At 41.8% G+C, this 27,194-nt stretch overlaps 3 protein-coding genes across 25 annotated transcripts; 2 read left to right on the forward strand and 1 right to left on the reverse strand.

Moving 5' to 3' along the window:
- Positions 1-434: 434 nt before the first annotated feature.
- LOC110529567 (dnaJ homolog subfamily C member 9) lies at positions 435-8,790 on the forward strand. 7 transcript variants are annotated; one of them, XM_021611925.3, is made up of 8 exons: positions 606-711; positions 3,180-3,232; positions 4,226-4,412; positions 4,518-4,658; positions 4,964-5,218; positions 5,314-5,400; positions 5,494-5,630; positions 6,070-8,790. In XM_021611925.3, the coding sequence occupies exons 3-7, from the start codon at positions 4,239-4,241 to the stop codon at positions 5,599-5,601; spliced, it is 765 nt and encodes a 254-aa protein (XP_021467600.3). In that variant the 5' UTR covers positions 606-711; positions 3,180-3,232; positions 4,226-4,238; the 3' UTR covers positions 5,602-5,630; positions 6,070-8,790. The 7 variants fall into 7 exon arrangements, with proteins under 7 accessions (XP_021467578.3, XP_021467586.3, XP_021467600.3 ...); XM_090241222.1 differs by having other exon boundaries at positions 4,233-4,412; XM_021611903.3 differs by having other exon boundaries at positions 435-711; positions 5,494-8,790.
- Positions 8,791-11,568: 2,778 nt separating this feature from the next.
- On the reverse strand, positions 11,569-18,979 carry LOC110529591 (protein FAM149B1). Of its 2 annotated transcripts, XM_021611938.3 has the most exons (16): positions 18,326-18,979; positions 17,779-17,895; positions 17,382-17,529; positions 16,614-16,756; positions 16,065-16,226; positions 15,700-15,858; positions 15,289-15,470; positions 14,960-15,102; positions 14,486-14,554; positions 13,932-14,044; positions 13,505-13,735; positions 13,003-13,126; positions 12,766-12,891; positions 12,536-12,617; positions 12,292-12,441; positions 11,569-12,105 (listed from the first exon to the last, which is right to left on the reverse strand). In XM_021611938.3, the coding sequence occupies exons 1-16, from the start codon at positions 18,370-18,372 to the stop codon at positions 12,023-12,025; spliced, it is 2,079 nt and encodes a 692-aa protein (XP_021467613.3). In that variant the 5' UTR covers positions 18,373-18,979; the 3' UTR covers positions 11,569-12,022. The 2 variants fall into 2 exon arrangements, with proteins under 2 accessions (XP_021467613.3, XP_021467623.3); XM_021611948.3 differs by lacking the exon at positions 14,486-14,554.
- Positions 18,980-19,160: 181 nt separating this feature from the next.
- LOC110529610 (protein ecdysoneless homolog) lies at positions 19,161-26,503 on the forward strand. 16 transcript variants are annotated; one of them, XM_090241245.1, is made up of 5 exons: positions 19,164-19,308; positions 21,418-21,595; positions 24,166-24,655; positions 24,784-24,902; positions 25,051-26,503. In XM_090241245.1, the coding sequence occupies exons 4-5, from the start codon at positions 24,813-24,815 to the stop codon at positions 25,216-25,218; spliced, it is 258 nt and encodes an 85-aa protein (XP_090097371.1). In that variant the 5' UTR covers positions 19,164-19,308; positions 21,418-21,595; positions 24,166-24,655; positions 24,784-24,812; the 3' UTR covers positions 25,219-26,503. The 16 variants fall into 16 exon arrangements, 15 of the variants coding, with proteins under 15 accessions (XP_090097406.1, XP_090097371.1, XP_090097413.1 ...); XM_090241254.1 differs by having other exon boundaries at positions 19,181-19,313; XM_090241236.1 differs by having other exon boundaries at positions 19,181-19,313; positions 24,821-24,902.
- Positions 26,504-27,194: the final 691 nt, after the last annotated feature.

Below are 27,194 nucleotides of genomic sequence, written 5' to 3' on the forward strand. Positions count from 1 at the left end.
ATCACTGCACTTCCTGATTTGACCTCATTAAGAAATGCTAGCGGCCATGTCTGAATTCAAACTTGAGTTGGTTTTTGGGTGTGGTTTGATGTGGGTGTCTCTTGTGTGTTTGAAGGTGGGAACAGGTAGCCAAATTATATTGCCACTGGGTACACAGCCAGCCGCACCAATGGCGTTTTGACCACGTGCTTTAAGACCCAAACGGCGTTTCATACGACAGAGCCTGGACTCACTCGAACCCAGAATATCTAGTGGCACAGCTACTGATGCTGTGCCCGACCACCCCGCAACTCGCTAAATCACTGTACCTGCTTCAACACAACAGACAGAATGGGTGTTAATAAACCTGTGCCTAAAATTATTGACACAAATAGTTACCACAGTCACAAAGTCATAAACCCCGCCCATGTAAAAAACAGGTATCTTCTAAAAATGAGATTTGAAACCTAACCTTCACCAAACTGCTAACTGTATGCCTAACACTAACCTTAGATTAAGACATATTAAGCACGTTTTTCATTCTCTTTTACGATAGACTTTGCGGCTGTGGTAACTAGTGAAAGCCACACAAACGTAACATACGCTAAAAAAAAAAGGTGCGTTTACGCTACGTACACTCAGTTGACAGGACAGCGCGCCAAATTTTGTAAACAAAGCAAGTGAAGCTTTCAACCAGATATCCACCATTTTGATAAAGAGGAAGGTTTCAAGGTAGGTAGAGGTTTTAAAACGCTATTACAAATAACGTGTGCAGACAATAATTGTTTTGAAATAATTTACAGGGGCTTTCTGCACTGCATTTTTTTTTTAAAAAGGGCGACAATGCCACTGTTTTGGTAAACAAGAGGGCTGGAGAAATGTAGCGAAGTACGTAAGCGAACCACTCAAAATTGATGGACAAAACTAGCTATGCATGCATACATACATACAGTAGCTACAAGGACTGAACATCAACGGGAATACAATTGCAGTTTTAATCATGTTTTGACGCTATACAGTGTTAGCCTAAAATGTCATTGTTTACAAACAATGGAGTTAAACAATATTGTATTTTGGGTTCTGATGGGGTATAGCAGTTGAACTAAGCTCATGAGTGATGTATAAGTTATATTCTTCAAGAATCATTGGCTATAACGTTATGTGGTTACATTTCTCCAGCCCTTAGTTATATACACACACACATATATATATATATATATATATATATACATACACACACACACACACACACACACACTTGAAGTCGGGAAGTTTACATACACCGCCAAATACATTTAAACTCAGTTTTTCACAATTCCTGACATTTAATCCTAGTAAAAATTCCCTTTTCTTAGGTCAGTTAGGATCACCACTTTATTTTAAGAATGTGATATGTCAGAATAATAGTAGAGATAATGATTTATTTCAGCTTTTCTTTCTTTCATCACATTCCCAGTGGGTCAGAAGTTTAAATACACTCAATTAGTATTTGGTAGCATTGCCTTTAAATTGTTTAACTTGGGTCAAACGTTTTGGGTAGCCTTCCACCATAAGTTAGGTGAATGTTGGCCAATTCCTCCTGACAGAGCTGGTGTAACTGAGACAGAGGTTTGTAAGGCCTACTTGCTCGCACACACTTTCCCCACACATTTCTATAGGATTGATGTCAGGGCTTTGTGATGGCTACTCCAATACCTTGACTTTGTTGTCCTTAAGCCATTTTGCCACAACTTTGGAAGTATGCTTGGGGTCATTGTCCATTTGGAAGACCCATTTGTGAACAAGCTTTAATTTTAAATTGTCTTAATATGTTGCTTCAATACATCCACATCCTCATGATGCCATCTTTTTTGTGAAGTGCACCAGTCCCTCCTGCAGCAAAGCACCCCCACAACATGATGCTGCCACCCCCGTGCTTTACGGTTGGGATGGTGTTCTTCGGCTAGCAAACCACCCCCCCCCCCCCCTTTTCCTCCAAACATAACAATGGTCATTAAGGCCAAACAGTTCTATTTTTGTTTCATCAGACCAGAGGACATTTCTCCAAAAAGTACGATCTTTGTCCCCATGTGCAGTTGCAAACCGTAGTCAGGCTTTTTTTTATGGAGGTTTTGGAGCAGTGGCTTCTTCCTTGCTGAGCGGCCTTTCAGGTTATGTCGATATAGGACTTGTTTTACTGTGGATATCGATACTTTTGTACCTGTTTCCTCCAGCATCTTCACAAGGTCCTTTGCTGTTGTTCTGGGATTGATTTGCACTTTTCTCACCAAAGTACGTTCATCTCTAGGAGACAGAACGCGTCTCCTTCCTTAGCGGTATGACGGCTGCGTGGTCCCATGGTGTTTATACTTGCTTGCTATTGTTTGTACAGATGAACGTGGTACTTTCTGGGGTTTGGAAATTGCTCCGAAGGATGAACCAGACTTGTGAAAGTCTACAATTGTTTTTCTGAGGTCTTGGCTGATTTCTTTTGATTTTCCCATGATGTTAAGCAAAGAGGCACTGAGTTTGAAGGTAGGCCTTGAAATACATCCACAGGTACACTTCCAATTGACTAAAATGATGTCAGAAGCTTCTAAAGCCATGCCATCATTTTCTGGAATTTCCCGAGCTGTTTAAAGGCACAGTCAACTTAGTGTATGTAAACTTCTGACCTACTGGAGTTATGATACAGTGAATTATAAGTGAAACAATCTGTCTGTAAACAATTGTTGGAAAAATTACTTGTGTCAGGCACAAAGTAGATGTCCTAACCAACTTGCCAAAACTATAGTTTGTTAACAAGAAATTTGTGGAGTGGTTGAAAACGAGTTTTAATGACTCCTAGTATATGTAAACTTACGACTTCAACTGTATATACAGTACTATTCAAAGTTTGGACACACCTACTCATTCAAGTTTTTCTTTATTTTGTACTATTTTCTACATTGTAGTATAATAGTGAAGCATTCAACACTTTTTTTTATTTAGTTTTGCTATTTTGCACCCCAGTATCTCTACTTGCACATCATCATCTGCACATCTCACTCTAGTGTTAATGCTAAATTGTAATTATTTCTCCTATTGCTTTACCTCCCTAATCTTACTACATTTGCACACACTGTACATATAGTTTTGTATTGTGTTATTGACTGTATGTTTGTTTATCCCATGTGTAACTCTGTGTTGTTGTTTTTGTTACACTGCTTTATCTTGGCCAGGTCGCAGTTGTAAATGAGAACTTGCCTCAACTGGCCTACCTGGTTAAAGAAAGGTGAAATATATACAAATATTTTTAAAGATGGAATCATGTAGTAACCAAACAAGTGTTAAACAAAGTAGCCACCATTTGCCTTGATGACAGCTTTGCACAATTTTGGCATTCTCTCAACCAGCTTAACCTGGAATGCTTTTTCAACAGTCTTGAAGGAGTTCCCACATATGTTGAGCACTTGTTGGCTGCTTTTCCTTCACTCTGAGGTTCAACTCATCCCAAACCATCTCAATTGTTTTGAGGTCGGGTGATTGTGGAGGTCAGGCAAGTCTCTTCTTCTTATTGGTGACCTTTAGTAGTGATTTCTCTGCAGAAATTTGACCACGAAGGCCTGATTCACGCAGTCTCTTCTGAACAGCTGATGTTGAGATGTGTCTGTTACTTGAACTCTGAAGCATTTATGTGGGCTGCCATTTCTGAAGCTGGTAACTCTAATGAACTTATCCTCTGCAGCATAGATAACTCTGGGTATTCCTTCCCTGTGGCGGTCCTCTTGAGAGCCAGTTTCATCATAGCGCTTGATGGTTTTTGCGACTGCACTTGAATACATTTTTAATGTTCTTGAAATTTTCCTCATTGGCTGACCTTCATGTCTTAAAGTAATGATGGAATGTCTTTTCTCTTTGCTTAATTTGAGCTGTTCACGCCATAATATGGACTCGGTATTTTACCAAATAGGGCTGTCTTCTCTATACCCGCCTACCTTGTCACAACACAACTGATTTGTCTCAAACACAAAGGAAAGAAATTTCACAAATTAACTTTTAAGAAGGCATACCTGTTAATTGAAATGCATTCTAGGTGACTATCTCATGAAGCTTGATGAGAGAATGCCAAGAATGTGCAAAACTGTCATGAAGGCAAAGGGTGGCTACTTTGAAGAATCTCAAAAATTAAATATATTGAGATTTGTTCAACACCTTTTTGATTACTACATGATTCGATATGTGTTATTTCATAGTTTCAATCGCAGATTTCCCTTTTAACCTAAAGTTGACAGATCGGGATGTGGCTACTCGACCAGTGTCAAGCACTGTTCAACACCTCCAGCCTCTATGGGGTGCTGGGCGTTTCCAAGGAGGCGACAGACGCAGAGATCCGACACAGCTACTACAAGGTGTCGCTCAGGGTTCACCCAGATCGTGCTCCCGAAGACCTGCAGGCAACAGAGAAATTTCAGGTGGGAAAGTGTCATCTAAAACACCTACTCAAATCTGCAGTTAGCCTAGTTCACCTAGCTAACTGTCTAGAGTTGTATTTTACTGTATTTACCCCTTTCTTTCAGGTGCTTGGGAAGTTATATGCCGTGTTGAGTGACAAGGAGCAGAGGGCAGTGTATGATGAGCAGGGACTTGTGGCTGAGGAATCTGACTCACTGCAGCAGGACCAATGCTGGGAGGAGTACTGGAGGTTGCTGTTCCCTAAGGTAGCCTAACTATATAACTATCTAAAGCTGATTAACATCTTCACCATACACCGTATTTACTTTTTAGGCCCTCCTGAGAGAACTTTTCTTTTTCATACCTTAGCCATAAAATAGTCACTAGACGTGTGTAATTTTGAGTAATGTACCTTAATCATTACAAGACTGTCATCAGCATCACCCAGTACCATCTTCCTCTGTATCTCCCCAGCTTCTTGACTTCCTTTATCCGCCTGGAAGCAAATAACAAACACCCAGTATAATGTCACAATTAGAATTTGTTCTAACAACCATCTCTCCTTCATTAGATCACATTGGAGGACATCCAGGAGTTTGAGAGGAAGTACAAAGGCACGGAGGAGGAGAGGCAGGATGTGATGCAGATTTACCTGCAGCACCAGGGGAACATGGACGCCATCATGGCCTCAGCCCTGTGCTGCTCTCAGGAGGACGAGCCCAGGATCACAGCCCTTATACAGACAGCCATCCAGGCAGGGGAGCTCACGGCCTACCCTGCTTTCACCCAGGAGAGCACCAGGAAGAAGAAAACACGCAAACATAAGGTACAGTGTGCTTTATACAAATACTTGTACACACTCACTTCCTCTGTTGGTAATTATTTTTAGTTCATATTTGTGAGAATACTTTGTTCTTCCAGGCTGATGAAGAAAGACAAGAAGCTGAGGAGAGGCAGAGAGAGATGGGACTCAATGATGCTGATGACAGTCTTGTAATGATGTTAAAGGTAAGTTGAATCACACAACCAAGATCTTAACTGGTGACTGTTTTAGGGGTTCAGGTACAGCATTAATGGTGTGTATTTTTGTTGCGTTAACAGCAAAAGCAGAAGTCCAGAGAGCAGAATTTGAACTCTTTCCTGTCTGACCTGGAAGCCAAATACTCCAAGGGAGGAAAAGCCAAAGCAGGAGGGAATGGAAAAAAGTGAAGACTTCAAACCCTTGAAGTTAAGACAAGGTAGAGGTTAAGGTCAAATTGTTATCAACTTGACACCTGCATGCCCCCTAGTCACACATCTATCACGTATTTCTATACAAATGATCTTACTGATCTAAGCTCCGCTAGCTCTCTGCTGAAAGTAGAATATGGCTTCTACTGCAGTGAGGTGAATTGTCCCAGTACTTAAACAGCCCCTCTATTCCCTCGAAAGTCTCCTGTGCCTTACACTAAGCCCTCATCACATTAAGGTTTGTTAGGAAAACATCTAACACCTACCTTTTAGTTGGCGTCTCTCTTCTTGTCTTTTCTCTTCCCATTAAGGTATGCTATGTGAAACCCCAAAGTTTTGTGCTTGTCTTTTTTAAATGGGAAAATGAAGGTAATGTGCTTATAAAAGTACAAAGCAGCCAGTCGAAGCATGTCAGTGTTCAAAAGGCTTTTGTTTCTCCCTGCATAGTTGGACTTGCCATCCGGGTCATCCTACGAAAATTGTCTTTCCTGTCCCCTACCTTAACCACCAGGAAAAACACTTATGTTAGATAATGGCATGTTGTTTTAATTTAAGTGTTTTGTTAATCAAACTATTTGTATATAGTGCGTTCGGAAAAGTATTCAGAATCCCTTGATTTCCCCCACAATATTACTTTACAGCCTTATTCTAAAATGTATTAAAAAACAAGTTTTTCCTCAATCTACACATAATACCCCATAATGACAAAGCAAAAACAGGTTTAGACATTTTTGCAAATTTATTTAAAATGAGCTATCATATTTACATAAATATTCAGACCCTTTACTCAGTACCTTGTTGAAGCACCTTTGGCAGCGATTACAGCCTCGAGTATTCTTGGGTATGACGCTACAAGCTTGGCACACTTGTATTTGGGGAGTGTCTCCCATTCTTCTCTGCAGATCCTCTCAAGCTCTGTCAGGTTGGATAGGGATCGTCGCTGTACAGCTATTTTCAGGTCTCTCCAGGGATGTTCGATTGGGTTCAAGTCCGGGGTCTGGCTGGGCCACTCAATGACATTCATAGCCTTGTCCCGAAGCAACTCCTGCATTGTCTTGGCTGTGTGCTTAGGGTCGTTGTCCTGTTGGAAGGTGAAGCTTTACCCCAGTCTGAGGTCCTGAGCACTCTGGAGCAGGTTTTCATCAAGGATCGCTCTGTACTTTGCTCTGTTCATCTTTCCCTTTATCCTGACTAGTCTCCCAGTCCCTGACACTGGAAAACATCCCCACAGCATGATGCTGCCACCACCGTGCTTCACTGTAGGGATGGTGCCACGTTTCTTCCAGACGTGACGCTTGGCATTCTGGCCAAAGAGTTAAATCTTGGTTTCATCAAGATTCATCTATAACGTAACAAAATGTGGAAAAAGGGAAGGGGTCTGAATACTTTCCAAATGCACTATATGTACACACAGTTGAAGTCAGATGTTTACATACACCTTAGCCAAATACATTTACTCAGTATTTCACAATTCCTGACATTTAATCCTAGTAAGAATTCCCTGTTTTAGGTCAGTTAGGATCACCACTTTATTTTAAGAATGTGAAATGTCAGAATAATAGTTTAGAGAATGATTTGTTTCAGCTTTAATTTCTTTTATCACATTCACAGTGGGTCAGAAGTTTACATACACTCAATTAGTATTTGGTAGCATTGCCTTTAAATTGTTTAACTTGGGTCAAACGTTTCAGGAAGCCTTCCACAAGCTTCCCACAATAAGTTGGGTGAATTTTGGCCCATTCCTCCTGACAGAGCTGGTGTAGCTGAGTCAGGTTTGTAGGCCTCCTTGCTCGCACACGCTTTTTCAGTTCTGCCCACAAATTTTCCAAAGGATTGAGGTCGGGGCTTTGTGATGGCTACTCCAAAACCTTGACTTTGTGGTCATTAAGCCATTTTGCCACAACTTTGGAAGTATGCTTGGGGTCATTGTCCATTTGGAAGATCCATTTGCGACCAAGCTTGATGTCTTGAGATGTTGCTTCAATATATCCACATCATTTTCCCACTCCATGATGCCATCTATTTTGTGAAGTGCACCAGTCCCTCCTGCAGCAAAGCACCCCCACAACATGATGATGCCACCCCCGTGCTTCAAGGTTGGGACGATGTTCTTCGGCTTGCAAGCCTCCCCCTTTTTCCTCCAAACATAACGATGGTCATTATTGCCAAACAGTTCTATTTTTGTTTCATCAGACCAGAGGACATTTCTCCAAAAAGTACGATGTTTGTTCTCATGTGCAGTTGCAAACCGTAGTCTGGCTTTTGTTATGGCAGTTTTGGAGCAGTGTCTTCTTCCTTGCTGAGCGGATTTTCAGGTCATGTCGATATAGGACTCGTTTTACTGTGGATATAGATACATTTGTACCTGTTTCCTCCAGCATCTTCACAAGGTCCTTTGCTGTTGTTCTGGGATTGATTTGCACTTTTCGCACCAAGTACGTTAATCTCTAGGAGACCAAATGCGTCTCCTTAGCAGTATGACGGCTGCGCGGTCCCATGGTGTTTATACTTGCTCACTATTGTTTGTACAGATGAACGTGGTACCTTCAGGCATTTAGAAATGGCTCCCAAGGATGAACCAGACTTGAAGGTCTAAAAAAAAAATAATAATTTGGCTTGGCTGATTTCTTTTCCTATTCCCATGATGTCAAGCAGAGGCACTGAGTTTGAAGGTTGGCCTTGAAATACATCCACAGATACACCTCCAATTTACTCAAATGATGTCAATTAGCCTATCGGAAGCGTCTCAAGCCATGACATAATTTTCTTGAATTTCCCAAGCTGTTTAAAAGCACAGTCAATTTAGTGTATGTAAAATTCTGACCCACTGGAATTGTGATTAAATGAAATAATCTGTTTGTAAACAATTGTTGGAAAAAGGACTTGTGTCATGCACAAAGTAGATGTCTTAACCGACTTGCCAAAAGTTTGTTAACAAGAAATTTGTAGAGTGGTTGAAAAACGAGTTAATCCAACCTAAGTCTATGTAAACATTTCGTAGAAAATATATTTTTCTCCCACTCGAAATGTCATAATACATTAAAGTATTAGTTATTTAGTGGATTACTTAAACTAATGTCAACTAAATATAACTCATTTACAGGGAATAGCTCTCCCTCAATTTCATGTCAATGGTGTTACGCCATTAAATAAAATTTATAAAAACAACATCCTTGTGAACTTCTTCCTGGGTCGAATGTTCATTGGAGCTGTTTTGAAAAGCACATGGTGAGTCTGCAGTAGAGGTCTACCGATTATGATTTTTCAACGCCGACACCGATTATTGGAGGACCAAAAAAGCCGATACTGATTAATCGGCCGTTTAAAAAAAAAAAAAAAATTAAGTTATTTATTTGTAATAATGACAATTACAACAATACTGAATGAACACTTATTTTAACTTAATATAATACATCAATAAAAATAAATTTAGCCTCAAATAAATAATGAAACATGTTCAATTTGGTTTAAATCATGCAAAAACAAAGTGTTGGAGAAGTAAAAGTGCAATATGTGCCATGTAAAAAAGCTTTGAGTTCCTTGCTCAGAACATGAGAACATATGAAAGTTGGTGGTTCCTTTTAACATGAGACTTCAATATTCCAAGGTAAGAGGTTTTAGGTTGTAGTTCATAAGGTATTTATAGGACTATTTCTCTCTATACCATTTTGTATTTCATATACCTTTGACTATTGGATGTTCTTATATGCACTTTAGTATTGCCAGTGTAACAGTATAGCTTCCGTCCCTCTCCTTGCCCCTACCTGGGCTCGAACCAGGAACACATCAACAACAGCCACACACTTAAGTGCATTAGCAAAAAGCTTTGTCCTTTCTGTAGAACAAAATGCAATTTACTACTTGGCTGTCTATTATATCACCCTGTCACAGGCCCTCCCTGTCAACACAACCTCATAAGATTGCCTGCTACAGTTGTTCGAGAGCTGTCCAGTTTACAGCCAAACATGCAGCATAGAGAAGACCAACAAGGGGGCCCTCATCAGCATCATGCAGACATGCCCTGGTGTAACAGTATAACTTTAGACCGTCCCCTCGCCCATACCCGGGCGCGAACCAGGGACCCTCTGCACACATCAACAACAGTCACCCACGAAGCAGCGTTACCCATCGCTCCACAAAAGCCGTGGCCCATGCAGAGCAAGGGGGAATAACTACTCCCAAGTCTCAGAGCGATTGACGTTTGAAACGCTATTAGCGTGCACCCCACTAACTAGCTAGCCATTTTACATCGGTTACATCATCCATTAGGCTGATAGGCTTGAAGTCATAAACAGCGTTGTGCTTGCGAAGAGCTGCTGGCAAAATGCACGAAAGTGCTGTTTGAACGAATGCTTACAAGCCTGCTGCTGCCTACCATCACTCAGTCAGACTGCTCTATCAAATATCAAATCATAGACTTAATTATAACATAACACACAGAAATACGAGCCTTTGGTCATTAATATGGTCGAATCCGGAAACTATCATTTCGAAAACAAAACGTTTATTTCAGTGAAATACGGAACCGTTCGGTATTTTATCTAACGGGTGGCATCCATAAATCTAAATATTCTTGTTACATTGTACAACCTTCAATGTTATGTCATAATTACGTAAAATTCTGGCAAATTAGTTCGCAATGAGCCAGGCGACCCAAACTGTTGCATATACCGACTCTGTGCAATGAACGCAAGAGAAGTGACACCATTTCACCTGGTTAATATTGCCTGCTAACCTGGATTTCTTTTAGCTAAATATGCAGGTTTAAAAATATATACTTCTGTTTATTGTTTTTAAGAAAGGCATTGGTGTTTATGGTCAGGTAGTCGTGCAAAAAGTGTGCTTTTGTTAAATCATCCCCCGGCATTGCATCGATTATATGCAATGCAGGACACGCTAGATAAACTAGTAATATCATCAACCATGTGTAGTTATAACTAGTGATTATGATTGTTTTTTATAAGATAGGTTTAATGCTAGCTAGCAACTTACCTTGGCTTCTACTGCATTCACGTAACAGGCAGGCTCCTCATGGAGTGCAATGAGAGGCAGGTGGTTAGAGCTTTGGACTAGTTAACCGTAAGGTTGCAAGATTGAATCCCAGAGCTGATAAGGTAAAAATCTGTCGTTCTGCCCCTGAACAAGGCAGTTAACCCACCGTTCCTTGGTCATTGAAAATAAGAATGTGTTAACTGACTTGCCTAGTTAAATAAAGGTGTGTAAAAAATAATAATAAATCGGCATCCAAAAATACTGATTGTTATGAAAACTTGAAATCGGCCCTAATTAATCAGCCATTCCGATTAATCTGTCGACCTCTAGTCTGCAGTCTCTTCATGTTAGCAATTATGATTAATTTGGTAATTTCATGCGACGCTTTAAGATCGGTCGCTGGTGTTACACAGTTTATAGTATGGGGAAAAGGAAATTTGTTTAAAATAATTGATCAAATCACATGATTAAGTAATTTATTCACAATTTAAGAAGTGTGGTTTGAGCTACTGTGGCCACCATCTTAGATATTCTATATTTTCGGCAGATTTTTTTCACTGGTTACTGTTCCTGCTGTTTTTACTAGAACAGTCTGAAGGTTTGTCACTGGTGTTATAGAATATGTTTTGTTTAAATAATTTATTATCATTAACCTTTTTCGTCTTGGATTATATATTTAAAGTAAATTCTCATTACATTCTGGAAAGCCTTAATTGTCATTAAAATATAGGGAACACCAGTGACAAAGGCAACACAAGCATTTTAATGTAATATACAAAAAATAATATGCTGTCATTTATTTTCATTAACATTGTTACGGCATTAACTTATGACTAATTTGTAAAAACTTTTTATTGGCTGGTCAAAAAGCCACCATTTTCATAGAACGACTCATTCCCTGCATAGAAGAATTTAAGAGTATAGAGATCAGAGAACATAAACAATATACATACATACAGATAGGAAGGTTTAATGAGACGGGTTACTGTCTTTGGCAGCCAGGTAAGCAGAGTTCCAACATACAAAAATAGGGCTCTAGAAAAACAAAAAAAGCATCAAATAAAATCACCTAACAGTACAATGTAGAAATGTTCCTTGTTGTATAAAGTGTTGTTGAAGGCCCCGTTGGGAGTGGCAGCAGGGCCTTGCATCCTGCCGTGCTGAGGTGTGTGGTTGGTGGAAGCGGCCGAGGTTGATAACACAGCCACAAAGCCAAATTCCACAGCCAAAGTCAAAATTGGCAAAAAATGTATAGCTTTTTATTTTTTACTTTAAAGTTAGGCATACGGTTAGCAGTGTGGTTAGGTTTAAAATCATATTGTAAGAAGAGAAATTGTAGAAATGGGCGGGGTTTAATGATAATTAAGACTTTGTGGCTGTGTTAACTAGTGACAACCGGTTGAAGGGACTACAACCCAGGTCTGCTACTGCGGGATGTGAAGCCCCCCCGGCTATAGGAGCGTGCTGGGACTGACACAGGCACCAGTACAGCTGAGAGGAGAGCAGGACAAAGATGTGTTAATGAGCATTGATAGTTAATATTCAAATCATCTGTATGAAAATAATGACTTTTCTCATTAGATAACCAGAGACTACAACCGAATTCTCTCAAACATAATTAGACCGCAACCCAGCGACATGTTTTATAAATGAGGACCACAGATGGCTCCTACTGACCTGGGGGAGGGGCTTGTGTGTCAGGCTCCTCCTCATCCTTGATGGGGGAGTGGCCCAGAGGGTGGTGGATGAAGGAGTCCAGGAAGGAGGAACTGCTGATGCCCAGACTGATGCCCAGACTGATGCCCATCACTCCGATGCCCAAAGAGTCTGCCAGTGTCCCAGACAGAGACTCAATGAGTCAGCCACAAAAATTAATGCGTAGAAATTGTGTACCGTATTCAATGTAAAACAAGGTGCCCACCTGTACCCAAAGATTCTCTGCCAGGACGCCCCTGTCCAATATTGTCCAGCACCGTGAAGGAGCGGCGGTAAGGGGTGTCTGACTGCAACAGAACCCAGAGTTAAATCTCACGGACTGGGACGCAGGCAAACATATTCCATATTTATCCATTACAATATAAACCTACAAAATATGGCTAAATCGTTCTGTAGTGGTATAATAACTTTTACCGTGTGTGACTATAGCCATACCCTGTAGGTGTGGGTGGTGTTGGGACGGGAGAATACGTCCAATTGATGAAGCCGATCCCGAGGAAGCAAACAACCAGCTTCATCTGTAACAGCACTATGGGCACGACTGGACAAGCCTCTATGCCGCTACACACACAAAATAAAATAGTGTTGTGTTATTAGCAGGTGATAGTATTAAGTGTTGTACATCTTGCACTGACTTGACAACTATTATGCAGAGTTCTACTCGTCCAATACCTGAGTAGGTCTGAAGTGCTGTCCAGAGTGCGGGGGTTCAGCTTCTTCTGTGCCGATGGGGGGAAGGAGTGTGTTCCTGCTCAGAGGTATCAGAGGCGAGGCCAGGCGGTCACTGGCTGTGGGTCTGGAGAGTAACAGCCCTGTTCACTTTCCACACTTTCCATAAAGTTACACAAGTCCCTTTAACATGGAGCAAACTGAAATCATTCCACACGAGGGCAAATTATACTGTATGCTTCACACAGATCTTCTTTAACTCAGGGTTCATTAAAAGTTCACCCGTTGGTACTTAATCACACACATCTCTTCCACTTCCCTTCTGCTGAACAGAATGCCACAAGGCAAGAGTTAAACGGCAAACAGCTTTCAAAGTAATCTCTCTGCACAGACGGTTCTCCAGCTTCAGAGCAATAAATAAGACGGTAGTGAGGAGGGAGGCGGTGTACATGGAAGAGGACAGGGACCAGATGGAGAATGGGTAACCTCGTTTAAGTTAACTCACAGACGTGTCCCACGGATGACCTCCTCCATGGAGCCGGCGGCACTGAACTGTGTCAGGCAGGGAACCAAGGGCAGAAGGGTGCGTGGGGGGGGGTTACGGCGTAGCGCCGACTGGGGCGGACGGGACAGGGAGGAGGAGCTCTGCTCTAGCACCCGGCGAGGACGGGGCTTGCTGGACGGAATCACACTGGACCCTGGCCGATGGGTCACCACCACCCTCTCCTCAGGGTCCCTGAGAAGGAAGCAGTGAACCTTAACTCAAAGTAACATATGCAAAAACCTACATATCCATAGCGAATAACAGTCTCTTGCGCTCTTATTTAATGAGATAAAAGGTGAGTGGTTCACGGCTACAGTTAACTCCTTATGCTACACTCTACTAATAAAGATTGTTATAGTATCATCATGAGTATGATCAGTCTCCATACTGAGCTCTCTCCATCACGCCCAGGTTCCTCTGCTGCAGGGGGATGCCGTGGATCACTATGAGGTCGTTGAGGTTGTGATGCGTCACCGCTGCCCCTACTGGTACCCGACTGGACTGTAGGAGGGAGGGAGGCAGAAGAAGATACAGAGTTAGACTAGGCAAAAGTGGTCATTCACCTAAAAAAAACAACAGCCACATCATCCCTACGGACACTTGCACGTCACCACAGTCAGCTCCAACTTGGATTTTCTACATGCAACCAAGTGGAGACGACATACCACCACCCACTTGAGACCAAACAGACGATTAGACAAAATAGCAAATTAAAGCGGGAAGTAAATAAAAGCATTCCAAAATGGTCATTATTGAACTAAATAAGAGACGTGTGCAAAATAAATACTCAACAATTGGTTAAGAAGTATGAAAGTGACTAAAAGTAGTATGGTTTGTGTTATTCAACAGGCACAAGCACATTCAGTCTAGGAGTGAATAATAACATGCCGCTGTGGATGGCGTCGATCGGCGCCATTTTGGCTCTGGGTGAGAGTTACATACAGTGGATGGCATTTTCTGCTTTTTGGATTTCCGTCTGGACTTGTGCTTTGAGACCCTTGATTTTGTGGTCTTTGGGGGAAAAATGGATGACCAAATGAGAGAGAGAAAAGGAGAGAGTGAGGTGGACAGATACAGGGTTGTTGGTTTGAAAGGTGTGAAACAGACCAAGGAACAAGACAGAGTAGGGGACAAAAAGAAGGAAGGAAAGAAAAAAGTATTAAAGTTAATGAATTGATAGCCTTCAAAACAAGAGTGAGAAGAACTACGGACAGCAGGGGAAAACAATTCAGCATCAGTGTGACTGTTTTCAGTTTGCCGAATTTGGCCTAAACTCTCAAACACATCTGAAGGTTATAATGGAGTTCAATCACAGTGCTTATTAACATTTCTTATTGACATAAAACCTACATCCTAGGAGTAGGATGTTCCACTCTCTGAGAAGGTAGTCCTTCAACCCCCTCTCAGGGCACTGACCTGGGGTTGCAGGCTGCCTGTTAGCTGGGGCACCCTGATCTGGCCTAGCCTGGGGAGAAGGGTGGGAAGTGTGGACAGAAGCAGGAAAGGATTCTCAGCATCAGACTGTGATGGGCTGAAGTTCACTGCAGTCTTCTCATCATCTGTCAATAAGAAGGGGGCAGAATACTGTCAATTTGACAATGATGGATTTGTTGGTTTAAAAGTCAATGACAAGTCAAAAGTCCCTATAAGACATAGCCCTGTGGTCCTACTTGAGACATAGTCCTGTGGTCCTACCTGAGATTTTGCTCTGTGGTCCTACCTGAGACATAGCCCTGTGGTCCTACCTGAGACATAGCCCTCCCAATGCCTGCGGACCAGCTCCTCCATCCAGCCAACCAGCTCTCGCCACACGTCGTCAAAGAGCAAGTCCAGGGCCGCCTGTCTGCGACAGCGATAGGGAGACACAGGAGGCAGGCAGTACCTCCGCCGACCAGCCCCCACCCACCCCCGCTCCCACTCATCATCCCTGTAAAAGTCAAACCACAGATTAAACCATCAACACAACAAACCTTTTGCAAAATAATGTCAAAGTCTTTCAAAAACTAAGCTTTGTTTTAGGTTACTTGGTACAATGGAACCCTTGGGATAATCCTAAAAGTAGGCTACAAGCTCAATCAAGTGCACCATACTTTAAAGTATTTGAAATGCCCCTATATTTAAAGCGTCCTAAATAGGAGAGCTGGGTGGTGACTCACAGGTCCCTGCTGTCAAAGGCCAGGTACTCCTCCATCAGGCCTTCAGCCTCGATCACCTTGGGCCTGTCATGACCTCTGGATCCACTGGGAGTACCAGGGGGGTGGTCAACTGCCACACAGGGCCTGGACAGCACAGCCCTTCTCCCCTGCACACACAGACTGGACACACAAACAACATGGTTCACACTGACATCGGTTTCTCAACAGCATCAGTCTAAACTTTTTAGACTAGCCAGTGCCAGTATGCCTTGTGTTACTTAGTTCACTTGCTGTTTGACAAGTCACACAGTATGTAGGTCACAAAACCACAAAGCCAACGGTAATCTATAATTGATGGGTTAACAGCATCAGTAGCTAGTGCTCACTCTGTGCTGTGGCCGGGCTTGTCCTTATCCTGGGGCTTGCTACTACTGCTGTCCTTCTGTCCAGCTGCAGTGGTGCTGGCGGGTGTCCCAGTCCCCTTCCCTGAGATTGCGTACCACTGAAAGCCCTCGTCACTGGGACACACCAGCTGACTACCCAGAATCCTGTGGGTTCACATAGTAGGGTGGATAGGAGGTGAAACAGTGATTAGAACTTCAATGAATCCAACCGACAAGAAAATGAATTTATTTGATTAACAATTACATTTTGTAATGCTGAGCCAACGATCTAGGACACATTCTCTCATTGTGTATAGGGGCCCAATGGTTTTGGGACAATCATTATGTGTTAAGTAGTTCCTTCTTGGGTTTGCAAACAAATCTAAATCAGATTTATCTTAGGTATCTTTAAGTTAGACTGCTCTTTTAAAGAAGTATCACTATACAGCAGCCAAATGACCTTCAGCAATACATTTACAGGTGAGGAGTGGAAGGAGCCAGGCTAGAGTGGCAGTAATGTGTGAGATGAGGGGGTGTAGGGTGAGGACCCACCGTAAGTGAGGGAACCTGAATGCCCACTGATGACACTCATCTTGCAGCCCCAGCAGATGCGCCCCACCCCGCCCCTCGTAAAGCTCCTCATCAATCTCCTCAAACATTTGCTGCACCTGTCGCGACGCCGCCTTGTCAAACTCCTGAGGGATGGAGAGGGGGAAGGGAAAAAGAGAGTGAGCGGAGCCCCGACCGAGAGGCACACTATGACAGAAGGTCGTTGCTTTTCAAGCTACTTATCAATTATTAGCAGCACGTCGCTGAGCGCTGTTCATTTCACAGCACGCTACATGGCTCCCAGGTGACTGTGTAAGTGATTGTGCTGGAGAAAGTAGTACCATTTGCATGTATATTTCAGAGACTGTGTGTGCGTGCACAGGCGAGTGTTTGTGTGTACTGTACAATATTAAGTTCGTAACTTAGAACTGTAGGGGTATGAGTTCTATGAGGCCTTCTGAGGACATGGCTGTGTAAATAAATCAGAGATTTTTTGTTTTGTTTCTGAAGGCAAGCTCTAGAAAGCTCAGCATCACGACGAAGCGAAACCATGAGGGAAATGACCTCTGCAGACAGAGCAGATTGTCCTCATTACTAAGTCATTACAATACAAACATGATTACTCTAATTTAATGGTAATCTGTATACAAGACTGTTGTAGCATTCAGCATGGCTATGCCTCGCTATATATGCACTTCAAAATACTCAGAACATAGGGCATTTGAACTGAAAGATTCTGGCAGCCAGCTGAGAAGGTGAGGTGAGACTCACATCATAGCCCCAGGAGAAGACAGAGCTCCTCTCTGTAGAGATGCCTGTCCCTGTGTAGCTGTGGATCCCAGACCAGGCCCGGGTTGTGTTTCCAGTGGTGACCGTTGGAGAGTCTGACCGGTTAGAGGCTGCAGACGTCGTCTCTGAGCTGCAACAGAGGACAGACATTGTTTACATGTTGCTGTACGTTACAGTGTTGTGTGTTGTTGAGTGTACCAGGGAATATTTTAGAGCAGTGAGGTATATTACTGTGCTGTTCAGATTATGTAACTGGCTACCTCCCTCTATTTTGTCTCCTTGCCTTCACACATCTAAACAGGATCTGTGAAAGCAATATGGCTGCTCCCTACAAGTGTACATGGTTTCACCTGTCCAGTTCATGGGAAACAGGTCATACCTGTTGTAAGTTGAGACAGCTTCCTGAAGGTCATGGAGGAGGTGCTGGGGGAGGAAGTCATCGTCTACCTCTTCTGGGAGAGGGTGATGGTCAAGGTGGCTTCGGGATAAGCCACGACTGCAGAGAAGGGAAAATATAGCTGAATAAAACATGAATAAGCAATAGCATTGATATATATATATATATATATATCTTTCATTGTGATAATTTGGTGGGTTGCTATTTATTGTTGTAAAAATACATTGATCCCAAACAAACAAGGAGTGAAATATGAGGTAGAAGTGGGACCCTTACGTCATCAGTTACAGCATTGAACAACATCATCCTATTGCATCCATTTGTGTAATGGAGGCAACTGACCTTGGCTTGGTTTGACAAATGGGCTCTCACATGATCACTACATTATCCTTTACGTTGTCACCCGATAATTAGCTAACCAACAATCTAACTTTAGTCAATCAGGTTACCATATTTCAATCTCGAATGACAGAAATTACAGTTAACAAAGAATGACAAACTTGTCCACTAGCTAGCAACTATTACTTACATCTCAAGACTGTGCGTTACCGGCCGCCTGGTGTATCGCGAAATCATCCTTTTCTCCGTTTTTATCGCCTCATGCCCCCCCGAGTGTCCTCTCTCACCGTGCTTCCCTCTGATTCATGTCCCCACTTGCTCTTTTGGCAGAGGTTTGTCATTTTCAGCCGCCCGCGGTTCAATAACACCTGTACACCCTAGCAAGTTACCTAGCTAGCTAGCTTCGTTGTCTTTGATGTGGAACTTAATTGCAGCGAACTTGCTAACGTTAACAAACATTAGCTAGCAATCTAGCTACTAGATTCGCTAACGTTAGCTAACTGAGAGGGAGAACCAAACCGCGCAGTTGTGCACGAAGTGGCCTATTAATATACAATGCAGTGGAATACTTCAAATAAAACGCGGCCTAAAAGTATTATGGTATTATAGGTTATGTTTCAGGAGCGCCAGTAAAATAATCAATATAGCCATTAACTACAGCATCCCTCACGACAACAATAACAAGGCTGTCATGGATACCTAACTTTCTTATCCCTATACCTCACGGGAAATGTATTTTGATCTCCTCTAAAATGACCTTTTGCAAAAATATAAAAGACTACAACTCCCTGTTCTGTGCGATATTCCTATTGCGCTACAAAATTATGTCCGTCTCTCACCTGGGAACGTTGTCTACGTATAGAATTCAAAACAATTGTAATTCCACATTTTATGTAAATTGTACAACTTTTCTATTGATTCATTATATTGTTTGTGTATCGTAATTTTGAAGCAAAATTTCATCGAAGTATATTATTATTTCTGGGATAAATGCGTGTCGTATAGGAACCAATTACAAAAACTGTAGTATTATAACCGAGATCTATTAATGGTAGGGGAAAAAACAGTTCCTCTAACGGCATGAGAATGACAGAACTTGACAACTAATTTTATTTTTATGGGATTCCTTCTTGAAGATTAACGTTAAAACATATACATAATAAACAAGGCAAGGCAAGGTAAGACCTCTCTCAGAACTGTAACCTAAGTTAACATTAATTGATCATGCGATTAGCTAGTGAAGACACTGACTAGTTAGGATGCTAGCTTCATTTTATTTACATGACTTCGTTTGCAAATGTCATGTAATGTTCAGTGTAAAAGAGTAGGCCTATCATTGAAGACTTATAGATCAAGATACACAATAAGTTTATCGATTAAAGACAAGCTGCCTGTCTGAACAGTTTGGAAGCTGAGCTTGTACCCTATAATTCAGTTATGATTCAAATGTCATTATAGAGATGTCGTATGATCTGACCTTCAACAGTCTCTGTACAGTACTGGTTCTGGCCTGGATACAAATGTTTTTTGAGGATTGAAGGATTTGTTATACAAATCATTTTGATGCTTTGACTGAATGAATGGTGATCATGTCTTGATTGTACCTGCAAGGGGAGTTCCTGCACACATTGGAGGCAGTGTTGTGTTTGGGGACAGTGTGGAGGATGAGTGGTTCATCTTATACCTCCTGCTTCAGATCACACAAGCCTTCCCAGAACAGAGCAAAGCTCTGTATTACTTCCAGTTAGTTTCAACTTCCCAGTGATATTTACTTTAACTTGCAGGTTAGAGTACAATGATGGGGAGGTCCTTCTGATTGAAGCAGCAGACTATCTTCCCAAGTGGTTGAACCCAGAGAGCAGTGGAAACCGAGCAAGTTGTCTACGTGTGATGTAGCCCATTTAGCGCCTATTTACGATAGTATTTTCTGTCCAGGGAGTTGTGTTAAGAGCCCTGACACTTGCACTTAAAGTTAACACACATGCGGTACTATTTTCACATCAAATTGTATTTTATTTGTCACATGTGCCAAATACAACAGATGTAGTCCTTACAGTGAAATGCTTACTTACAAGCCCTTAACCAACGATGCAGTTTTAAGAAAATACCTTTAAAAAAAGTAAGAGATAAGAAAAAACAAATAATTAAAAAGCAGCAGTAAATAACAATAGCTGGGCTATATACAGGCGGTACCGGTACAGAGTCAATGTGCGGGGGCACCAGTGTTGAGGTAATTGAGATATTTATGTACATGCAGGTAGGTTGGCTATGCATAGATGATAACAGAGAGTACTAGCAGGAGTCTTATGGCTTAGGGGTAGAAGCTGTTTAGAAGCCTCTTGGACCTAGACTTGGCTCTCCAGTACTGCTTACCGTGCAGTAGCAGAGAGAACAGTCTATGACTAGGGTGGCTGGAGTCTTTGATTTTTAGGGCCTTCCTCTGACACTGCCTAGTATAGAGGTCCTGGATGGCAGGAGGCTTGGCCCCATTTATGTACTGGGCCGTACGCACTACCCTCTGTAGTGCCTTGCGTTTGGAGGCCAAACAGTTGCCATATCAGGCAGTGATGCAACCCATCAGGATGCTCTCGATGGTACAGCTGTAAATTATTTTGAAGATCTGAGCCATGCCAAATCTCCTGAGGGGGAATAGGTTTTGTCGTGCCCTCTTCACGACTGTCTTGGTGTGCTTGGACCATGTTAGTTTGTTGTTAATATTTTGGAAACAAAATTAAAATGTGTACACCTTTTATAGGGTTAGGGTTCCCATATGGCCATATTTCCATGTTACAGCAGTTGTTTACGTAAAACAGATGGAAGACAGTCGACTACCTGTGCTAATTAGCTATCTGCGTCTCTGAACACCTGTGCGTAAATGGAAGACGGACGCCATAAACATGTTTTCACTGAAAAATACTGTCGGTTGCAACTGTGTTTAAAACAGTGTACGACAGTGTATATTTTACATTTGTGAATACATTTTTATGTGATGTGATAGATGGCTTTATGTTTCTAGAACCGTACTGCAATTGACAATCGATTCACGTTTACATGGAATGTTTGGGCTGCCAGAGCCAATTCTCCTCCAAACAGAACATGTAAGGTCCTTGAACTGTAAGGAGTAACATCAGGCTCCATTATTAGGCTATGTGTGATAACTACAAATTGTTTATCACTGTCTGTACATCTCTTCACATAGCTGACTATCCCTTCGTTTGTTGTCTCTGTAGGCCTATATCAGTCTGTCCATCTGTGTCTCTCCCCCTGGTTCTGGTCTGCTAGGTGTTCCTCCACAGGGGTGAGCTGTACATCCTGCCCTGACCTCCCGCTCTAGTGGAGTTGGCCTGCCCATGAATGCAGCGCCCAGCGTGAACCAGGCTCTGGTCCTGCTCTCGTCCCACACACAGGCCTGTCTGGCCAGCCCCAAGATCCGCACTGCTCTGGGGAAAAGACTGGAGGAGTGAGTGACGCAGCAGAAACAACACAATGAAGTGTTGAAGTGATTGTAAGGTTTCTGTTTGAGGGTAGATTTGAGTCTTATGATTAGGGCCAGGCCTTTGGCTGTTTTCTTTCTAGCCCGCATTTCGATCATCTGACCTCAAGAGGCCGATATAGCGCCTTCTCACACCACATGTGAATTAATTGTCATGTGTGCATACCGTGACAATCTAATGTAATTATCCAATTAGTCCAAAATAAATTCCCAACCATGTGGATTGACTTCAAGTCAATTGTTTGCTGAAAATTGTCATCAGCAGCCTACACTTTAGACTAATGCACCAAATTATTACACTATCAACATAAATATTTAACTTATTGTTTGTTATCAACATTATATAGGAATAATCCGCATTTTATCTATGAAAATGGAGCCTATTGCCGAACAAAGTAGCCATTTTCATTCGCTATAGAAATACATGTAAATGTTGAGGATATGCAAGCGCCAATATCCCAAAATGTGCGATTTCATTAACACAAGTAAAGAACGGAGTTGCAGTCTGGTCAACAAAAATAGAAAGCCTCTCTATAATAATGGACGAATCCACTGACTCCATGAGACCAATATTTTTCATGTAGGAGAGCTGGGTGAAGATGTTTAAAGTTGTTCTGACTGCGACAGTGTATTTACAGGAAGTGAACTATTCAAGTGTTGGCATATCATTCCAAATAGGCTACCTGCACTTTTACGTGCGCTTTGTGGAGGCGGGGAAGCGTATCTCTCCAAATACTGCGGTCTTAACAGAGTTGGAGAAGTTGTTGGGTTGTTATTTTTATAGTGAATGAAAATAGGCTAGCCATTTTATGTTTTGAAAATAATTTCCCCCTCTAAAATTTCGAATATAAAAAAAGTCCTTGCTATCCTGAATTCTTGGGACGTCCCAACTCAGACGTTACAATGTAAAAAGATTAAGGGTAGGGGTTAAGTTTAGGGTAGAGACATCTTAAGGACCCAGATAGCCATTTTTACATCTGTTACTGCTATCGTTCCCATATGTTAATGGCCCAATGCAGCCTTCAAATCATTTGCTGGTAATAATTAAGTACCTTACTGTTTTCAACTGTTTTCAATCAAAATGGTAAAAAAGAAACAGGTAACTTCTTAGCAAGAGCAGTTTCTCCTGCAAAAAATAATTGAGTGGGGAGGGGAAAACTGAAAATGAGCTGTTATTGGCAGAGAGGTTTGGAACTCTTTCTTATTGGTCTATTAACTAATTAACTGCCAAAACTCCATCCCACCAAAACATGCTGAAATTTAAGGCTGTCTGTTCAAGCAGCTTTTACACTAAAAGGTCATTATCATAATTGTCATGGTATTGTTCCAATCTCATAGTGTGAAAAAAATTAAATAATATTATGTATGTACACACACACACATAGTTGTGTACATATAATATTTATATATATAATATATATATACACACACACACATGGTTGAAGTTGGAAGTTTACATACACCTTAGACAAAAACATTTAAACTCAGTTTTTCACAATTCCTGACATTTAATCCTAGTAAAAATTCCCTGTCTTAGGTCAGTTAGGATCACCACTTTATTTTAAGAATGTGAAATGTCAGAATAATAGTAGAGAATGATTTATATATTTCAGCTTTTATTTCTTTCATCACATTCCAAGTGGGTCAGAAGTTTACATACACTCAATTCGTATCTGGTAGCATTGCCTTTAAATTGTTTAACTTGAATCAAACGTTTCGGGTAGCCTTCACAAGCTTCCCACAAGAAGTTGGGTGAATGTTGGCCCATTCCTCCTGACAGCGCCCGTGTAACTGAGTCAGGTTTGTACATTTTCTATAAGATTGAGGTCGGGGCTTTGATTTTGCAGGAACAGCTCAAATAAGCAAAGAGAAACAACAGTCCATCATTACTTTAAGACATGAAGGTCAGTCAATCTGGAAAATGTCAAGAACTTTGAAAGTATCTTCAAGTGCTGTTGCAAAAACCATCAAGCGCTTTGATGAAACTGGCTCTCATGAGGACCGCCACAGGAAATAAATACCCAGAGTTACCTCTGCTGCAGAGGATAAATTCATTAGAGTTAACTGCACCTCAGATTGCAGCCCAAATAAATGCTTTACAGAGTTCAAGTAACAGACGTATTTCAACATCAACTGTTCAGAGGAGAGTGCATGAATCAGGCCTTCATGGTCGAATTCGTGCAAATAAACCACTACTAAATGACACCAATAAGAAGAAGAGACTTGCTTGGTCCAAAAAACACGAGCAATGGACATTAGACCAGTGGAAATCTGTCCTTTGGTCTCGAGTCCAAATTTGAGATTTTTGGTTCCAGCCGCCATGACACGGTGTGGGTGAACTGATGATCTCCGCATGTATGGTTCCCACCGTGACGCATGGAGGAGGTGTGATGGTGTGGGGGTGCTTTGCTGGTGACATTGTCTGTGATTTGTTTTGAATTCAAGGCACCCTTAACCAGCTTGACTACCACAGCGTTCTGCAGCGACATGCCATCTCATCTGGTTTGCACTTAGTGCTTATCATTTGTTTTCAACAGATCTATGAACCAACACACCTCCAGGCTGTGTAAGGGCTATTTGACCAAGAAGGAGAGTGAGGGAGTGCTGCAGCAGATGACCTGGCCTCCACAATCACCCGACCCCAATCCAATTGAGATGATTTGGGAGGAGTTGGACCGCAGAGTGAAGGAAAAGCAGCCAACAAGTGCTCAGCATTTTTTTTTCTCCATTTAACTAGGCAAGTCAGTTAAGATCAAATTCTTATTCACAGTGACGGCCTAAACCTGGCCTAACCCGGAGGCTGCTGGGCCAATTGTGCGCTGCCCTATGGGACTACTAATCGCGGCCGGATGTGATGCGGCCTGGATTCCAACCAGGTACTGCAGTGACGCCTCTTGCACTGCGGCGCAGTGTCTTAGACCACTGCGCCACTCGGGAGCCCTATGTGGGAACTCCTTCAAGACTGTTGGAAAAGCATTCCTCATGAAGCTGGTTGACAGAATGCCAAGAGTGTGCAAAGCTGTCAAGGTAAAGGGTGGCTACTTTGAAGAATATAAAATATATTTGATTTGTTTAACACTTTTTTTGGTTAATACGTGATTCCATATTTGTTATTTCATAGTTTTTAATGTCTTCACTATTATTCCACAATGTAGAAAATTGTAAAAAAATAAAGAACTCTTGAATGAGTAGGTCGGAAGGTCTTAGGAAGTACATGGATGAGATGGACCATGAGCTTATGGGCACCAGCATGGGACAGAGCTTCAACCAGCAGGTAAGATATGTGATCGATATTTACCACTTCTTGTTGCAGTGTGCAAATTCTGTAAAGAGTTCTTTGGAAAGAGGAAGGATTAGGGATACCTAAGTTGCATTAATTGCATATAAATATGTCAAATAACGATTGTATTCTATGATTCCAGCAGGGCACCAATAAAGTAGGCCCAGCAGCCAATGGCTGCCCTCGTTCCCCCAGCGGGGAGGGTCTGCTGGGTGAGGATGAGGAGATCCAGCCCCTGGACATAGACCTTAACATGGTCACTAACCTCCTGGAGTCTCTGAGCTCCCGGGCTGGCCGGGCCGGCCTCTAACCTGCTGCAGAGTCTGGGCATCCACCTGCCACCCAATACTTGACCGTTCATGCTGAACACCTGCCCCTCAACTCTGACCATTCATTGAGAACTCTGACCGCTCATTATGCCCTAGCAAAGAAAATCACCCAACACCTAGTTCTTACTGTCTGCGCAGCCTAGATACACTGCCCTTTAAACTTTTTGCTCACAGAGTACACCATGGACCACACCAGAATCAATAATGTAGATCAGGACAGTGGTTTGACAACTGGATCATGTTTGCCATTCTGAATGCAGGATCTAAAAGGTAACTGTAACCCTACAATGTTGTCATCCTAACGTAGAGGCACTTTCACCCCTTTTGGATATTTGAATCTGATTGTCCTAAATATAACATGTAGTTTAAAATGTTTTTTTTGTTTTACAGCACTTAAATCATTACTTAGTCAAATAATAAAGTCGTACAGCACATTGATATATCAGCTGACGTAAGAAGGGCTATATAAATCAATTTGATTTGATACTTTTTTGGGGACAAAATGTGCAGTCATTTTCTAAATATATGATGTTAAATGAGGTTTCAAGGCAGTGAAAATATTATTTTCTTCGCTTACCCTGTGCCGTATTATTACACAATCTCATTGTGATTCAATATTAACCAAAGCCCAGCCAATTTTAGTAATACATTTGAGATAAACATGTGGACTTGCTTTCTGTTAACTTTTTATTGTTTCATGTGGGGATTTGAGAAACCTTGAGGAAGACATAGTGTCTCTATGCAGAGTTTCCCAAACCTTATCTTCGGGACCCCAAGGGGTGCACATTTTGGTGTAGGCCCTATTTTGGTTCAGCTTTGTAGTTTCTAGGGCAAAAAACAAAACGTGGACCAAGTTTGGGAAACACTGCTGTATTGGTTTCTAGCACTTGGAGTAGAGATCACTTTCTGAGTCTAAATGCAAGCTGAGATCTACTGCTCAGATTTTAACTATGCAATTGAAAACAGTTCTGTATCAATGAGGTTTGTGCAATAGGCTATAGGCCCAGTACATTATCACTGCCAATTGACTATGCTTGAATTGCCCTGTCAGTGTTGTTCTACTCAAACTATTTTAAAATTATATTTAAAAAAAAAATAGGAATATGATCACACTGGTAGTATATAATTTGTTGTATTACTTGTGAGGCTGACAAGCATAATATACAGTGCATTCGGGAAAGTATTCAGACCCCTTCACTTTTTCCACATTTTGTTACGTCACAGCCTTATTCTAAAATTGATTAAATTACAATTGTTTCCTCGTCAATCTACTCACAATACCCTGCAATGACAAATCAAAAACAGGCTTTCAGACATGTTTGCAAATTTATAAAAAACAGAAATATCTTATTTACATAAGTATTCAGACCCTTCCAGAAGGACAACCATCTCTGCAGCACTCCACCAATCAGACCGTTATGGTAGAGTGGCCAGACGGAAGCCACTCCTCAGTAAAAGGCATGTGACAGCCAGCTTGGAGTTTGCCAAAAGGCACCTGAAGGACTCTCGGATAATGAGAAACAAGGTTCTTTGGTCTGATGAAACCAAGATTGAACTCTTTGACCTGAATACCAAGTGTCATGTCGGGAGGAAATGTGGCACCATCCCTACGGTGAAGTATGGTGGTGGCAGCATCATGCTGTGACGATTTTTTTCAGCGGGTGGGACTGAGAGACTAATTAGGATCTAAAAAAAAAAAGATGAATGGAGAAAAGTACAGAGATCCTGCTCCAATCAAAATATATTTGAGACTTTAGATTTTTCAAAGTGGCCACCCTTTTCCTTGATGACAGCTTTGCACACACTTGGCATTCTCTCAACCAGCTTCTCTCACCAGCTTCAGACCTGCGATGCATTTCAATTAACAGTGCCATGTTAATTTGTGGAATTTCTTTCCTTTGTAATGAGGTTTGAGCCAATCAGTTGTGTTGTGTCAAGGTATGGGTGGTATACAGAA

Source organism: Oncorhynchus mykiss, chromosome 1 (genome assembly GCF_057628025.1).
Source record: "Oncorhynchus mykiss isolate SJ-2025 chromosome 1, ASM5762802v1, whole genome shotgun sequence".
Lineage (NCBI taxonomy): Eukaryota > Metazoa > Chordata > Actinopteri > Salmoniformes > Salmonidae > Oncorhynchus > Oncorhynchus mykiss.